This window comes from Sinocyclocheilus anshuiensis, unplaced genomic scaffold (genome assembly GCF_001515605.1).
Source record: "Sinocyclocheilus anshuiensis isolate Anshui unplaced genomic scaffold, SAMN03320099.WGS_v1.1 scaffold229, whole genome shotgun sequence".
Classification (NCBI taxonomy): domain Eukaryota; kingdom Metazoa; phylum Chordata; class Actinopteri; order Cypriniformes; family Cyprinidae; genus Sinocyclocheilus; species Sinocyclocheilus anshuiensis.
The window spans coordinates 638,382-655,040 of record NW_015537957.1 but is presented as its reverse complement, the minus strand read 5'-3'; the positions used below and the strand labels follow the sequence as shown (position 1 = coordinate 655,040).

Here is a 16,659-nt window from a genome sequence, read left to right as displayed (position 1 = left end):
GGTTCACCCCAAAATTTAAATTCTGTCATTATTTACTCACCCTCATGTCGTTTCAAACCTGTATGACTAACTTTCTTTTGTGGAACATTTTGAAGAATGTTGGTAACAAGGCTGTTTTGGTTACCAATTACTTTCATTGCATGAACAATAAATACTGAGATGTTTCTCAAATTATCTTCTTTTGTGTTCCATCGTTTATCTTAGGCTGTTGTATCCTAAACGTTTATGTGTAATACATTTTATGTTGAATCAAATAAAATATTTATTTTTAAAGCTATTATTTAATGTCTACTTTATACTTTTCTCGTTTAACACTGTAATAGCTTTAAATGATCTTTTGTGGGTATTTTCAAAGCCAGATAGTTTGTGATGAATTAGATTAATTAATCGCCACATCACATAATTAATTTGTTTAAAATTTTTAATTGACTCAGCCCTAATTTTAAGCAATTAAAACTTGCTGACGAATGGGTAAAACTTAGTGGTTTGAAGAACAGTGGAAACGATTTAAAATTACAACTTATTATTATTTTGTTACTGCACCATGATCCTTAAATAGAGTCTTTTAATGCCATCTAATGATTCTTGTTCTGAATATGCCTGACAATATTTTTTTTTGGCATATGAACTATTGTTACAATAAATGACATTTTTGTTGGTGTCTTTTGTAAGTCTTGGTAAAAATGTATGAAAGAAATTATTTTTTGCTCAGAAATAATACAATTAAAAAAACATGACACATTCTAATCTATGGAGGAAAAAAAAACTTTTATTGTTTTGATGCATGAAACCCCCTGGTCGTCATTGACCCATATATGTATTCGAACAGCAATTCACAAACTCATAACCAAATTCATATTCACGAAAAAGCTTTTGCAAATGCACAACCAAATTTACATTCGCAAAATAAGATCCATAAATGCAAAAGTTCATAAATATGCACAATGCAAATTTTTTCAATGTTTCTATGAATTTGCAAAGTGTCTTGTGTGTGAATCGCTATGCATTTTGAGAATTTCCTGCCAGGGCCCAATTTACATATTGCAGTTTTATTAAAATTAACATTCTCTTTAACCAGTCAGATGTGAGTGTCAACCCAGCCAGTCATTAATGCAGCTTACTCATGCTATGACTCAGAAAGCATAGCTTTGAATAGTGCTTTGTGATTAGTTTTGTCATTCAGAGAACCAAACTCCACATGTATGCAGTTTTTGATAATACAAGTTGGTGTTTGCAAGGCTATATTTTGTTATGTCCACTAATCAAGGCGTTAAAGCATTGAGCAAGGCTGTGTGTGATTGGCTAGATTGAAAACTCACGTTTGGTTGGTGAAAGAGAGCGTCTCTTTGAAAAACACTAATTTGGTAATTTCAGCAATCAATTCATACACATAGAAACATTCAGAAATGTGCTGCATACTTGTGTGCTTCTAAATTATGCTTTGCATTCGTGAATATTGTTTTGTGAATGTACTCTACATTTGGTTGTGCATTTGTAAATTGTATTTTGTGAATATTAATTAGGTTTTGGGAATTATTTTTGTCACTTTTTTAGCCCCATATCAGACAACTAAATATGACAATTGCAAGACCTTCACTTTTCTTTGTCATTTTTGGTGTTTTGGTGATTTGTAGTGGATGTATGAAGTTAGTTCTCCTCAAGTTCACACAGGTGTAGAGAATGACGTTAACATGATCCACTAATGTTTCACAAACACAAAGTGTCGTGGTACTTTTTGAACATCAAGTGTAATCATTTTGGGTAGTAAACAATGATTGTTTTGAGAAATGTTTTACTTGAAACGTGTAAGTAAAATCAAGGCATGTTCTCCACAGTTCAACGAAGAATCGCATTGGATTTTTTTCTTTGTGTGTGCATCTATATTACAGCAGTATTTTCATACACATTGCTACATACACTTTTTCTAAACATATTTTTAGGTAAAGACACAAATTATTTGCTGGAAATGAATCAGTCATTGTTCCGATGAAGTATGAGTCAATGACAGTTTGGGAAATAGTCAATGTTAACACTGCAGAAAATTGATGTAATGACCAAATAAAAAGTGCATTAAACTCATCACATTATTCACAATGTTGCTAGTAAAATTAAATCGCCAGCAGAATTATAGTTATATTCGATATATAGCCCAGCCTACTTAAGTTATCTCTGTTTGCCACTTTTTAATGTTTTGTTATCGAATGCTTTCAAACTCTGTATGCAGTTTGAGTGTTCAGATTCTTTTGTGGGCCGCTATGCAGGCGAACTTTTCCCCTCCCGTTCCTGCTTTGTAAATGTCTCTCATGTGTTTTTAAGTTGTCGATGTTCTGCTGACCAAGTCATTATTTTCATGCTCACAAGCTCACAGTTATTCAAGGACATTAACACCCTACATATATGTCTGCGCTCTCACCTTAGTCTCCAGTTGTGTTCCCCTGTAACACTCCTCAGATGAACTTGTGTGAAGTTTTGTGCGCTCTGTCCCGTCACACAGTTGTTGTGAACTGCTGAGTGTATAGCCGCTGTGCAGTCATGCTGTGTTTGGCCTCCAGTGTTTGAGATTTCCAGTATGACGAATCTTTTGGGATGGGCTGTGTAGCTCCTACAGCACACACCACACGTTCTGTCAGTCTGGATCTATCTCTCTCTCTCTCTCTCTCTCTCTCTCTCTCTCTCTCTCTGTTTACCATGTCCATCCCCACCCCCTTTTTTGTCTGGCTCCATCTTTTCTCCTCCCCTCAAATCACTGTGGAAACTGTTTTTTCTCCTCCTTTTGTCAAACAAAGTCTGGAGGTTGTTTTGAAAGTGCCTGTTTTGTGTTATAATACTTGTGTGTCTGTGTGTATGTCTGTATACTGGATTTGGAAAACAAATTCCTGGCCTTAAAAAGTAGGAATGTTTTTTTCAACATCACACGTTTTATATAGTATATAGTGTTAAACATCTTTCTGAGGTTACATTTTACCCCAAAATCAAAAAGGCAAGCAAGCAGTAAATGAATGAATAAATAAATAAATACATTTTAATATAAAAATGTTATATATAAACGTAACATATTTTTCTTAAGTATATACATGCATGTGTGTGTATTTGTGTCTCTTTGAAAAACACTAATTTGGTAATTTCAGCAATCAATTCATACACATAGAAACATTCAGAAATGTGCTGCATACTTGTGTGCTTCTAAATTATGCTTTGCATTCGTGAATATTGTTTTGTGAATGTACTCTACATTTGGTTGTGCATTTGTAAATTGTATTTTGTGAATATTAATTAGGTTTTGGGAATTATTTTTGTCACTTTTTTAGCCCCATATCAGACAACTAAATATGACAATTGCAAGACCTTCACTTTTCTTTGTCATTTTTGGTGTTTTGGTGATTTGTAGTGGATGTATGAAGTTAGTTCTCCTCAAGTTCACACAGGTGTAGAGAATGACGTTAACATGATCCACTAATGTTTCACAAACACAAAGTGTCGTGGTACTTTTTGAACATCAAGTGTAATCATTTTGGGTAGTAAACAATGATTGTTTTGAGAAATGTTTTACTTGAAACGTGTAAGTAAAATCAAGGCATGTTCTCCACAGTTCAACGAAGAATCGCATTGGATTTTTTTCTTTGTGTGTGCATCTATATTACAGCAGTATTTTCATACACATTGCTACATACACTTTTTCTAAACATATTTTTAGGTAAAGACACAAATTATTTGCTGGAAATGAATCAGTCATTGTTCCGATGAAGTATGAGTCAATGACAGTTTGGGAAATAGTCAATGTTAACACTGCAGAAAATTGATGTAATGACCAAATAAAAAGTGCATTAAACTCATCACATTATTCACAATGTTGCTAGTAAAATTAAATCGCCAGCAGAATTATAGTTATATTCGATATATAGCCCAGCCTACTTAAGTTATCTCTGTTTGCCACTTTTTAATGTTTTGTTATCGAATGCTTTCAAACTCTGTATGCAGTTTGAGTGTTCAGATTCTTTTGTGGGCCGCTATGCAGGCGAACTTTTCCCCTCCCGTTCCTGCTTTGTAAATGTCTCTCATGTGTTTTTAAGTTGTCGATGTTCTGCTGACCAAGTCATTATTTTCATGCTCACAAGCTCACAGTTATTCAAGGACATTAACACCCTACATATATGTCTGCGCTCTCACCTTAGTCTCCAGTTGTGTTCCCCTGTAACACTCCTCAGATGAACTTGTGTGAAGTTTTGTGCGCTCTGTCCCGTCACACAGTTGTTGTGAACTGCTGAGTGTATAGCCGCTGTGCAGTCATGCTGTGTTTGGCCTCCAGTGTTTGAGATTTCCAGTATGACGAATCTTTTGGGATGGGCTGTGTAGCTCCTACAGCACACACCACACGTTCTGTCAGTCTGGATCTATCTCTCTCTCTCTCTCTCTCTCTCTCTCTCTCTCTCTGTTTACCATGTCCATCCCCACCCCCTTTTTTGTCTGGCTCCATCTTTTCTCCTCCCCTCAAATCACTGTGGAAACTGTTTTTTCTCCTCCTTTTGTCAAACAAAGTCTGGAGGTTGTTTTGAAAGTGCCTGTTATAATATATAATACTTGTGTGTCTGTGTGTATGTCTGTATACTGGATTTGGAAAACAAATTCCTGGAAGTAGGAATTAGGAATGTTTTTTTCAACATCACACGTTTTATATAGTATATAGTGTTAAACATCTTTCTGAGGTTACATTTTACCCCAAAATCAAAAAGGCAAGCAAGCAGTAAATGATATACATTATAAATATACACAGTACACACACATATATTATGTAAACAAAAACTTTTATTTTTGGATGCGATTAATCGTTTGACAGCACTAATTATTTCATACTGAGTAGTTTGTTTAAACTAGTGCTGTCAAACGATTAATCGCGATTAATTACATCCAAAATAAAAGTTTTTGTTTACATAATATATGTAGGCCTATGTGTACTGTGTATATTTATTATTGGTTAAACGGATCGTAGTTGATCCGTGATCCGTACGGACCCTGTCATTAATGATCATCAAACAACAAAAAAAATAAATATAGTATAAATCTATATTTAATTTATACAGTGAACACTATGCAGTGTTATTTTCACTAATTATTACATTTCTGTATTTGAATACTACCAACCTTATTTAATTTGTAACCTATTCTGTTGTATTTATCTATGCTTGTAATTTGTGTATTTGTTCTTATTTTTACTGGTAGTATTTGCTGTGGTATCAAAGAAGTACTTCGCTTTAAGTAATAAATGGAAAGCAAGTTAAATTTAAATATTTTTATTTTCTTGCTGATCCAAAAAATGATCCGATCCGTGGGTCAAAAACCGTAATGTGATCCGAACCGTGAGATTTGTGATCCGTTGAACCACTAATATTTATTATGTATATATAAATACACACACATACAGTACATATTTTGAAAATATTTACATGTATATGCATTTATATATTTATATTATATATAAATATATTTAATATATAAACGTAACATATTTTTCTGAAATATATACATGCATGTGTGTGTATTTATATATACATAATATACACAGAACACACTCATATATTATGTAAACAAAAACTTTTATTTTGGATGCGATTAATCGTTTTGACAGCACTAAAATAAATATGATCTTATAATAAAAGTATTGTAACATTAAATTTAATATAAAAATATTTTGCAGTATTTTGCATTTTTTTACAGTAAAAATACAATAATGCAGTGTACAATTGTACAGTGTATAGTGTATGTTTTTTAGAGAGAATAAATTAAGGACAAAAAATGCTTTGCAATTAAAATAATGTTTCAGATATAGTATTAGATTGATTTTATTTTTTTCCCTTTGAAAATTGGGTGTAATGTACCTTGCCGTCATGAAAATAATGATACAAAATGTCAGAAATGCTACAAATATTCATGTTCCTAAAAAAACAGGTTGCATTTTCCTTATTTCTTTAATATTTTGGAATAAAACATGATCTTTACATGTTAAACTTTACAGTTAGTTTATTTGCTCTCTATGTCATACAGCCGAGGAAACTTTCCATGACTTAAGACATCTTGTGTTTGGATTCAAAAAGGAGGAAAGCATTGCTCTGTATGTGCCTTTAGAGGAAATCACTAATGGGAAAAGTGAACAGTGAGAGCGGGGAATGGGCTTCTGGTCATGGGCGGCAGTGTTGGCACAGAGGGCCTCTGTAAATGTGTTTTGGGAGGGTTTCTGCTTCTCTGTTGCCCTACCAGCTATTTCAGACTCTGAAACCTGAAACCCAGAAGTCAGTGAAGTGAGAAGCGCACATCTCTATTTTAGAGTTCACATTGCACAGGATGTGTTAAGTGCACAAACATTTGTAGAAACTTGTAGAAACCCTCTCTGTTCTTCATTAAAAGGGTAGTTCACCAAAACATTAGTATTTGTAAACAGAAGTTGTCATTTACTCACCCATGCGACTTACTTTCTAACATGAAACACAAAAGGAGACTGTTTTCCATACAGTGACCAGCAGGGGCTTTTTGACTTGCAATATGAAACAAAATGCGCATGGAATATAAGATCTAACAATCAACACCATCATGGTAACACACAAAATGAAAATAATACAATAAACATTGTTTTAACAAAATAAGATGAAACATGAAACCTTAATGTACATGACTGAAAAGAAAAAAAACTAAGACGTTTTTCAATTAAAATGTGAAGTGTCACAGAATTCTGGGAATGTCAGTGTACAGTTTTTCACTGTAAATTATGATGACTTTTTCACTTTTTAAAAACTGTCAATTTAACAGTATTTTTCTGTAAATTTACCTCTTTAGATCTACTATCTCTCTCTCTCTTTTACTGTTAAAATTCGAGTCAATTTTTGTGTTCCATGTCATGAGAGTTTGGATTTATTTGTTACTCCTGTTAATCATCATTCTTCATTTACAGGTGCAGACATGCCACCATCTCACAGTTTTTTGGCAATCAGAAGCCAAACTGCGCCGGCGCGTGTGACTTCTGCCGTGACCCCAGACTCGTGCGCGCTCAGCTGGCGAGAGCAGCCGCCCTCAGCACCAGAACCGGCCCGGCACAGAGCGCGGAGCCCAGGGGGCCGTTCGGCTTCGACCCTGAACTCTACGCGGGAGGCAGGAAGGGTTACGGCATTGAGAGGTCAGCTGACCTCTTACTGAAGCAGCTGTACTGTATGATCAGAGCTGTTAGTCTGTGGAGACTCAGAGCTTCTGTGTGTGTTCAGATGTGATGAGGAATGGGGCAATGAGGAAGATGACTCCGAGAAGAGGAAGAAAGAATTCGGAGATATCTTCAGGAAACAGATGAGTCTGAGAAGGGTGAGCACACGGACAGGGCACTCACTAGCAAAAGGACAAATGCTGAATCTCATGAAAACATGTCCAGGTCACTTTTCTACCAGAAATGTTGCTCAAGCCTGTTTCCGCCACTGAATAAAAAATAAAACAAGGTGATTGTGACTTTTTATCTCACAATTCTGATTTATTTTTCTCAGAATTGTGGCATATAAATTCATAATTGCAAGTTAAAGGGATAGTTCACCCAAAAATGAAAATTCTGTCATTAATTTCTCACCCTCATGTTCCAAACCCGTAAGACATTCGTTCTTCTTCGAAACACAAATTAAGATATTTTTGATGAAATCTGAGAGCTTTCTGACCCTCCATAGACTGCAAGGGAACTACCACGATCAAGACCCAGAAAGTTAGTAAGGACATTGTTAAAATAGCCCATGTGACATCAGTGGTTCAACCTTAATTTTATGAAGCTACGAGAATAATTGTTGTGCACAAAGAAAACAAAAATAACGACTTTATTCTACGATTTCTTCTCTTCCGTGACAGTCTGCTGCCATTATTGACAGTACCACGACGCATGTTTTCTTTGCGCACAAAAAATATTCCTGCAGCTTCATAAAATTACGGTTGAACCACTGATGTCACATGGACTATTTTAACGATGTCCTTGCTACGTTTCTGGTTCTTGAACGTGTCAGTTGCATTGCTGTCTATGGAGGGTCAGAAAGCTCTCGGATTTCATAAAAAATATCTTAATTTGTGTTCTGAAGATGAACAAAGGTCTTATGGGTTTGTAGCGACATGAGGGTGAGTAATTAATGACATAATTTTAATTTTTGAGTGAACTATCCCTTTAAATTTCAATTCTGAGAAATTTACTGTTTGTACTATTTTACTATTTTTGTACAATTTCATGTTTAAATCTCGCAATTCTGACTTCATAACTCGCAATTGCGAGTTTGTATCAATGACCTTTTTAAAAAAAAAAATATTTTATTCAGTGGCAGAAACGGGCTTCCATAAAAGACTTCATTACCAGCCATGGATTAATTTTTATCATATAACAAGTTCCAAAATGAAAACAATGAGTTTGAAGAGATTGTCATGATGATAGAAACTCAACATCATTTTGATGACTGTTATATTTTGTTGTCTTTGTGCAGCATTTTTGTTTTAGCTTTGACAAAAAATGCTTGTCACTGAATATTATTGCATTGCAGATGGTTAGAACACAGTGTAGTGAGTCCAGTTATTTTCATTTTTTTATGGTTTTTGAAATTCCCAGGATTCCCAGTAGTGATTCTCATTACTGTTAAACAGCAAATACAGAAGTACACAACTGTTCCAAAGTTTGGGGTTGGTAAGATTTCTTAAGTGTTTTTGAAAGGAGTCTCTTAAGCCTTGTGCACACTGGGACGATTATCGCGCGCGCTTATCGCCAGCGTTTTTCGAGACGTTTTTCTATGCGTCTTTGTGTTCATACCAAGCAGCAACCTTCCGGTCTCTCTCGTGAAACCAACACGGAAGTGACTAAAACTGCAATTCATCGACTGGCCGCTTGAAGCTGGCTCCAAAAGGGAGTCAGTCCCATAGACCAGAGGTCCCCATTAGTGCTGGGTGGTTTGACCAAAAATGTATATCACGGTATTTTTCAAAATGATACTGGTTATTTGGGGGACACTCTGTTATTTATGTTAATGATTGTTCTAATTATTCTGTACTTTCTTTGTATGCGATTGATATGGAGTAGCAATTTGACAATTTCATGTTAAATAAGTAGGCTAAATGAAAGATTGCTCTGATCTGTCACATATTAGCAGTTAAACGAATCGCAGTTGATCCGTAATACGTACGGATGAGACCCTACCATTCGGCGTGCACGTGATTCGCAGATTAATTTGCCAATTTAAATGCCCAACTTTACAGCAGAAAAAAAATATGTTTACAGCCTGGTACAACAAGTGGTTTTGGTCTATATAGCTAATTTTGCCCTTCATGACAACTGTGAAGCGGGTGAATTTTTGTATAACTCATCTGTTTAAATTATATTAAGCCTTAAAGTTCTGCATAATTAAGGGCGTGGCCACTTGAGTGGCAGGTGGATTGCTGCTGCTGTCACTGCCATTGAGCTAGGTGGGCGTGGTTTCAGCAACCTGCTCCCTGCTCATTTTCGATTATCTGTGAGTGACGCGTGGTGACGCACTGCCAAGATGGCGACGGCCCGCTCCGCCCACTTTGCTTAATGAAAAACAGAAATACCCTGGTACCGTACACATCGAATCCTATTTGATCTGCAATTCCTCTCCATAACAACTCCTTTTGTGCTCGAGCGCCACCATGTCGTGTTTTACTGTAATTTCAGCAGCTCCAGGCACATGAACAAAAGCGGCAATCTCATTGGTCGGCCAGTTTTTAACGCGGCGCTTTTCAAACCAAAAAAACGAGCCCGAGGCATTTTTTATTTTTTTATTACGCTTTTACGCCTGACGTTTTGCGCGCCGGTGTGCACGCTCACATTGCTGCCCTTTGTTTAGTCACGAGGCGTTAAACGTTGGCGATAATCGTCCCGGTGTGCACAAGCCTTTATGCTCACCAAGTCTGCATTTATTTGGTAAAAATTCACTATTGATACACTATTGATATTATTACTACTATTTAAAATAACTGTTTTCTATTATAATAGATTTTCTAATGTAATTTATTCCTGTGATGAAAAGCTGAATTTTCAGCATCATTAATCCAGTCTTCAGTGTCACATGATCCTTCAGAAATCACTGTAATGTGCTGATTATTTATTATTATCAATGCTGAAAACAGTTATGCCGCTTTATATTTTAGTGGAAATCGCGATACATTTTTTCAGGATTCTTTGAAGATTAGAAAGTTCGCAAGAAGAGCATTCATTTGAAACAAATAATTTATAATAATATCTTCACTGTCACTTTTGATAATTTAATGCATCCTTGCTGAATAAAAGTACTAATTTCTTTCAAAAATCCTATAAACCCCAAACAGTAAAATTACTGTAATACAGTTTATTCCAATAAAGCATTGTAGTAAATAACATGATGCATAAATACTTTAGAATTTGAATGATATATTCTTCTCACATCACAAAAATGAGAATTGGATTTTATTATTTTTTTACATTACAATAATGATAGTTAGGGAAAATGTGCTCACATTTAATGACATGCAATCACACAAGTACAGTGATACATTCACATGAAAAACAACTCAACTACAATCCCCCTTCGCTTCACCCTCACAGTCTTGAGTCTGTGCCAGAACATTCCTCCATATCTCTCGCTCTCTTTCCTCCACATGTGTTTTCCAGCTGTGTGTTTGAGGCCTCCCCCATAAAGCTGAGCTGGACGGAAGAGAATTCTACATGATCTTCAGTTTTCTTTCTTTAGAAAACAAGAAATCAAAACAATTTTTACTTTCTCGATACAAGTTGCATATTACAGAATCATAGACTTTGAGTTTTGCACAGGCAACACCACTCAAATTTCTATAAAAATCTTGTCGTTTATTATGAATTTATAGTACAAGCAGTCACTTATGTATTTGGGCAGAAACAGTTGTTGCTATTAGGAAAATACAGAGATTTGAGCATATTAAACCAATCATGCTGTCATCAACTTCTCCTTTGTTTTCTTATTTATAGACTTCAGATGTGGCTAAAGAGACGTTTGTTCCACCAGGTCAGTTCCAGAGTTGTTACATATGTAATTTTCCGTGCTCAGGTCATTTGATTCAATAAATTCGACAATGTGTCAGTTTGCAATCCTGCTGATGAAGGCCAACGTCCTGCAGTGTTTAGCTCCAGCCAGCTCCAACACACTTGTCTGGAAGTTTCTGAAGACCTTAAAGTTTCTAATTAACCTTGGTTCAGGTGTGAACTCTGCAGGACGGTGGCCCTCCAGGAACAGGTTTTGGAGTGAAGCTTCACGTTGTTCATGTTTTCTCAGATGCTGATTGCATGTTGAGGGATGCCAGCAGTCAGAGAATCCCCAGACTCACGGTGAAGGTAAAACAACACATCCTCAAGACTGTTTCATGCTCATTTGAAATACTTAATAAGAGGATAGATTATTAAACAGCATAAAACAGGTAGTCCGTTATGAACAGTGCTGCCCTCTGCTGGCACACATGCACACTGGAGTCTCAAACTGTGTCTGAAACCTCTGCATATTCAAAGTCTAAACTGCGATCAGGATATGATTGGTTGAGCTGAAGACTCTGTTGTTTTGTGTGTGTTTTAGAGCAGGGAGCACTGCCTGTCTCTCCTGCAGGAGTGTCTGACCAACCACAGGGGGGCAGCAGAGCTTTCACACAGGTAATGCAGACATCAAACACCAACAATGAATGCATCACCTGTGTCTTATTGTTGCAATGCTATATCTTTTTGTATTTCAATATTCTCCTGAGATGCAGCAGTTTTTGTCCATTGGTGGTGGTGGTGGTGTGTTTTTATCAAGGATAATACTAGGGCTGCAAAACGATTAGTCGCGATTAATCGATTCAAAATAAAAGTTTTTGTTTACATACTATGTGTGTGTACTGTGTATATTTATTATGTATATATAAATACACACACATACATGTATGTATTAAGGAAAAATATGTTAGATTTCTATGTAAAATATTTATATTACATTATATACAAGTGTTACAAGTACATACAAATATATATATTTTTAAATATATACATATGTGTGTGTATTTATATATACATAATAAATATACACAGTACACAAACAAAAAGTATGTAAACATAAACTGTTATTTTGAATCGATTAATCGCGACTAATCGTTTTGCAGCCCTAGAATAATACCACACTTATACAGTTCAAAAGTTTGTACGATTTTTTTTGTCTCTTCTGCTCACTAACGCTTTATTTATTTGGTCAAAAATACAATAAAAATGCGAATATTGTGAAATTTTATTACTATTTAAAATAACTATTTTCTATTTGAATTTTCAGCATCATTACACCAGTCTTCAGCGTCACATGATCCTTTAGAAATCATTCTAATATGCCGATTTGCTGCTCAAGAAACATTTCTTAGTATTATTCTGCTGTTTATTATTTTTGTGGAAAACATTTTTTTTTTTCAGAATTGTTTATAGTTCAAAAGAACAGCATTTATTTGAAATAAAAGTCTTCTGTAAACAATATAAGTCTTTACTGTCACTTTTGAACAGCGTAATGCATCCTTCATAAATAAAAGTATTAATTTCTTCAATCAATCAATCAATGTCACTGATCCCAAACCTTTGAACAGTTGTGTATGTCCATTTTTCAGATCACTCTTGATATATCTTGCGAAGAACATCCTGGGACTTTCTGTTGTCATAAATGTTTGGGGACATGTCCTTATTATATATAATCTATAATATAATATTAAAAGAAATATGTATTATTGATATTATTAAAAAGTTAAGTAATGTCAAATTTTATTTGATATCATTTGTAATGCTTATTTTGATTTATATTCTTTCCATCACACACGTTTTCTCCTTGTGTAGCTCTGACACACTTGATCAGGCTGTAGAAATAGAGCACGAGATCTTCAGAGGCAGTAAATCAGCAAACCTGTACAAGGCTTCAGTTCTCAAGAGAGTGAGTGTTACTAATGCTCGGCTGCGTGTTAATCTCATCTCATCTCATTTAAAACGAATTGTCTGTAATGTGCATTTATCAGTGACATGTTACAATAAATTCACATATAACACTCTCCAGGTGTCAGAGATGAAGAAAAGTGCAGCTGCAAGTGTTGCTGAAGAGAAACAGTCTGAATCGAATGAAGAGACGGCGACCTGCTCTTCATCATCTCAACCTCTAGACGGCTTCACTTCAGCCTCTCAAGTCTACTCAGTGAGCCAATCACAGTTTGTCCTTAAAGACAGGTGGAAATGCAAACTTAGTATGAAATAGTGTTGTCAAACGATTAATCGCATCCATATAAATATATAAATGTATATACATGTAAATATTTTCTAAATATATACTGTATGTGTGTGTGTTTATATATACATAATAAATATACACAGTACACACACATATATTATGTAAACAAAAACTTTTATTTTGGATGCGATTAATCGCGATTAATCATTTGACAGCACTAGAAATAATATAGTGCTGTATTTTCTGGGATTCAGTTGGACCATGAAACGTAATTATAGAAATTGAAGTTTAATACTGTTCTATCCACAATGAAAGCAGACAACTGATAAATAGTCGTCATCTTTTTCATCACATTCTAGCTGAAGAGGAAGCGTGTAGGAGCGGGATTTCGTGGCTCGTCCAGCCTGTTTCAGACAGCTGGAGATCTGCTGAAAAACTCTCAGAAGGAGACGCTTGCCACGGACAAAACACCTGGAGACCCCATCTGTGAGGAAGAGGAGGTGGAAACAGGAAAAACACCGAAGATGAAAAGCAGTAAAACAACTCCTGCTGACTCGTCTCCCATCAAAGCCAAAACCAGCATGACTTCCTCCCTGAGCAGCCCCAGTAAAAAACTCACTAAGAAACAGCAGAAACTAGCAGAAGCGGCCAAAGACATGCGCCGTATATCACAGTATTTTGGAAAAAAGCAAGTGGACACCACTCAGACGAAAGCAGGAAGTGTTATATCAGAGCCTGAGGAAGAAGGATCTCAGAATCACTCTCCTTTGCCAAATCACACCGACTTAATAACAAAGAATAGCACGTCTACAGATGTAGAAAGCGTCTCAGAGAATGTCACTGCTGTTCTTCTGCAAAAGAGTCCATCTGCAGAAGAGACGGCCAACCGAGACGGGACGCCCATGAACACTGAGATCACAGCAGATCAAGCGGTTCAGGGGTATGACGGAGGAAGACGCTCTCTGAGAGCAGTTTGATATTTATTTAACATGACTTTTGAATGTGTTCTGAACTGTTGTTTCTTTGTCCAAACAGAGAGAATCACGAATCTGACGCCCACCGAAAATCACCAAAACAAGTAACACCACAATTACTCTTTATCAAAGGGGTCATATCATGAGAAACATTGTAAAGGGACCTCAGGGAAACATTTAATTATTTAAAAAAAAAAAAAAACGTATGATGTATGACCCCTTTAACACTTTTTAGGAGCTGTTTGTCATGTCAGTAGTTTTTATCCGTACGTTTTTTGATCTGTTTCTTTTCCACAGTCACATGAGAACGGATCACCGTCTCCTCCTGCGAAACGCAGCCGCGTGATGAAGGACACTAAGAGAGTGACCTTTGACCCGGTGGTGCAGGAGACGCAGTTTGACGCAGTGAATGGAGACGCCGCTGAGATCTCACAAAAGCCTGTGACACTCAAAGAAGCTGCTGATATCGTGGTGCGATGCCTGGATCCGTTCTACAAAAAGGGCAAATTTGCAACAAAGGTGATTTTTTTCAACTGTTGGGTCGCACGTCTGTTCTGGATGACGAATGCTAACAACAAATTTAAAAATAATAATAATGCTAACTTATAAAATAATAATACAAGAATATAATAAAAATAATTTTTCAAATTTAACTATACACTAATGTTCAAATGTTTGGGGTTGCTAAGATTTTTTTTTATATTTTTGACTGCATTTGGTACAGTGTCAATGTAAAAAAAATGAGGGATGGCAGACTTTTATTAGACTGAGTTTCATTTTTAATCATTTCCCCCAGGATTTGTTCAAATCCTTTGCCCGTTTCCTCTCCCATCTTCTCACGGAGGGAAAAACTGCAAATCGAGGCCAAGGTGAGACTATCCTTAACCTCATAAAAATCCAACAACAACATCACACATTTTTCAAGTGCTAATTTAGCATTGCTCGTTTTTCCCCACAGTGAAGATGGAAGCAAAGAGCCTCATCAAGGGCTTCTTCAGCAGGATTCAACGCTGTGAGAGCGAGACAGACTGGAGACACTTGAAAGTCGAGGACAGATAGCCATCTTCGTCATTATGTCCCTTCATCCAAACCTCTGGAGCTCTACCGATCCCTTTATTGTCAGAGATGCCGTGTGTTTAGCAGCATGCTGCTGTATATCTCAGGTTTATGGTGGCGGCCTAAGCGTACATTGCACATTAATATGAACTGCTATGAAAAATGCTGTTTTATTTTTGAAGTCAAGCAACAGACCGCAATAGCTGTTATGTAGCATTAGTTGCTTATAAAGCACTCAAAGTAGTATGAGCTGTAATGAAAACTACATTAAAAGGCAAACGTGCACAAATGGAAGAATTCATGCTGAATAATTTATGGGGCGTAATTGGTAAGTTGCTTGTCTTTGCTTGTCCGGTTTTTCCAGCAGCCTCGGCTTGCCGAAATATTTTCCGCATTCATTTTCTCCACAGGGATTACAAAAGATTCCTACATGTTTAGGCCATGAACCAAACCAACCAACTCCCAGATGAATCACAACAATAGATGTGTCCCAGTTTGCATACTTATGTACTATTCTATGTCATTTTGTAGTATAAATAGTGTGATTAGTTTAAAATTTCAAAACAAAAAAGCGCATGCAAATACCAGAATAATGCACTTAATTCGATGAACTGTTGCAGCTTTAATTACTTCATGGTGGAGGAGGGGCTCCAATCAATCAGATGTTGGACGACTAAAGAACCTTCTAACATTCTAGACGGTAAAGTCCATAGTGTATAGTGTGTCATTTGGAAAGCAAACTATTGTAATCTTGTACTTTTGACATCTTTTATGAGTGCAAGAACTGCACATCAGCATTGCAAATTGATATAATGGACCCTTTTCACAAGACTGATGACGCGTTTCAACGGTCATCGGCATCGTAAATCCTCGAAAGTTTTTTATATTTTGATTTAAAAAAAAAATGTATGTACATTTTTAACACTATACTTTGTATTATACCACCTTTGCATGCAGAAAAAACTAGTTAACGCTAATGCGAGGGTGTTTCTAATGCAGCGTTTCTGGGAGGGATGGTAAATTTGACATTGTTCTCTCTTCTGACTACTTTTATCAGCCTCTCAATTTTTTTCCTTTTTTTTTTTTGAAAGTCACGAAAACATTATCGTGGAGTTTTTCTTTTGCTTTTTGAGCAAATGGGAATGCAAAAAAAAATATTTGTGGTACTCTCCCATTCACTGCTCTCGAAGTTTACCCAACTATGACGACTTCCGCTGCTGAGAAACCCGGAAATGTGGAAAAAGGTCCATTGGATCCGAAACAACTGCTGTTGCTTTACAGCGACTTTTGTTTCTGTAACAACCGCAACTTCTCTGATTGGTGGATCTCGCTTCAGGATTATGGGTAGTGTAGTTCTTCACTGGGAATTCAGCTATTAATGCTTTTGTAAA

At 36.1% G+C, this 16,659-nt stretch overlaps 1 protein-coding gene across 1 annotated transcript in view; it reads left to right on the top strand.

Moving 5' to 3' along the window:
- The window catches only part of recql5 (RecQ helicase-like 5), a 32,153-nt gene extending 16,032 nt beyond the window's left edge, over positions 1-16,121 (top strand). The window contains exons 8-19 of the mRNA XM_016456670.1: positions 6,941-7,162; positions 7,248-7,341; positions 10,991-11,027; positions 11,295-11,353; positions 11,589-11,662; positions 12,857-12,950; positions 13,071-13,205; positions 13,598-14,178; positions 14,274-14,316; positions 14,510-14,731; positions 15,009-15,081; positions 15,171-16,121. Coding sequence (XP_016312156.1) covers positions 6,941-7,162; positions 7,248-7,341; positions 10,991-11,027; positions 11,295-11,353; positions 11,589-11,662; positions 12,857-12,950; positions 13,071-13,205; positions 13,598-14,178; positions 14,274-14,316; positions 14,510-14,731; positions 15,009-15,081; positions 15,171-15,271 — 1,735 coding nt within the window. The 3' untranslated portion in view covers positions 15,272-16,121. The remainder of the gene's footprint in view (positions 1-6,940; positions 7,163-7,247; positions 7,342-10,990; positions 11,028-11,294; positions 11,354-11,588; positions 11,663-12,856; positions 12,951-13,070; positions 13,206-13,597; positions 14,179-14,273; positions 14,317-14,509; positions 14,732-15,008; positions 15,082-15,170) is intronic.
- The last annotated feature ends 538 nt before the right edge of the window (positions 16,122-16,659 follow it).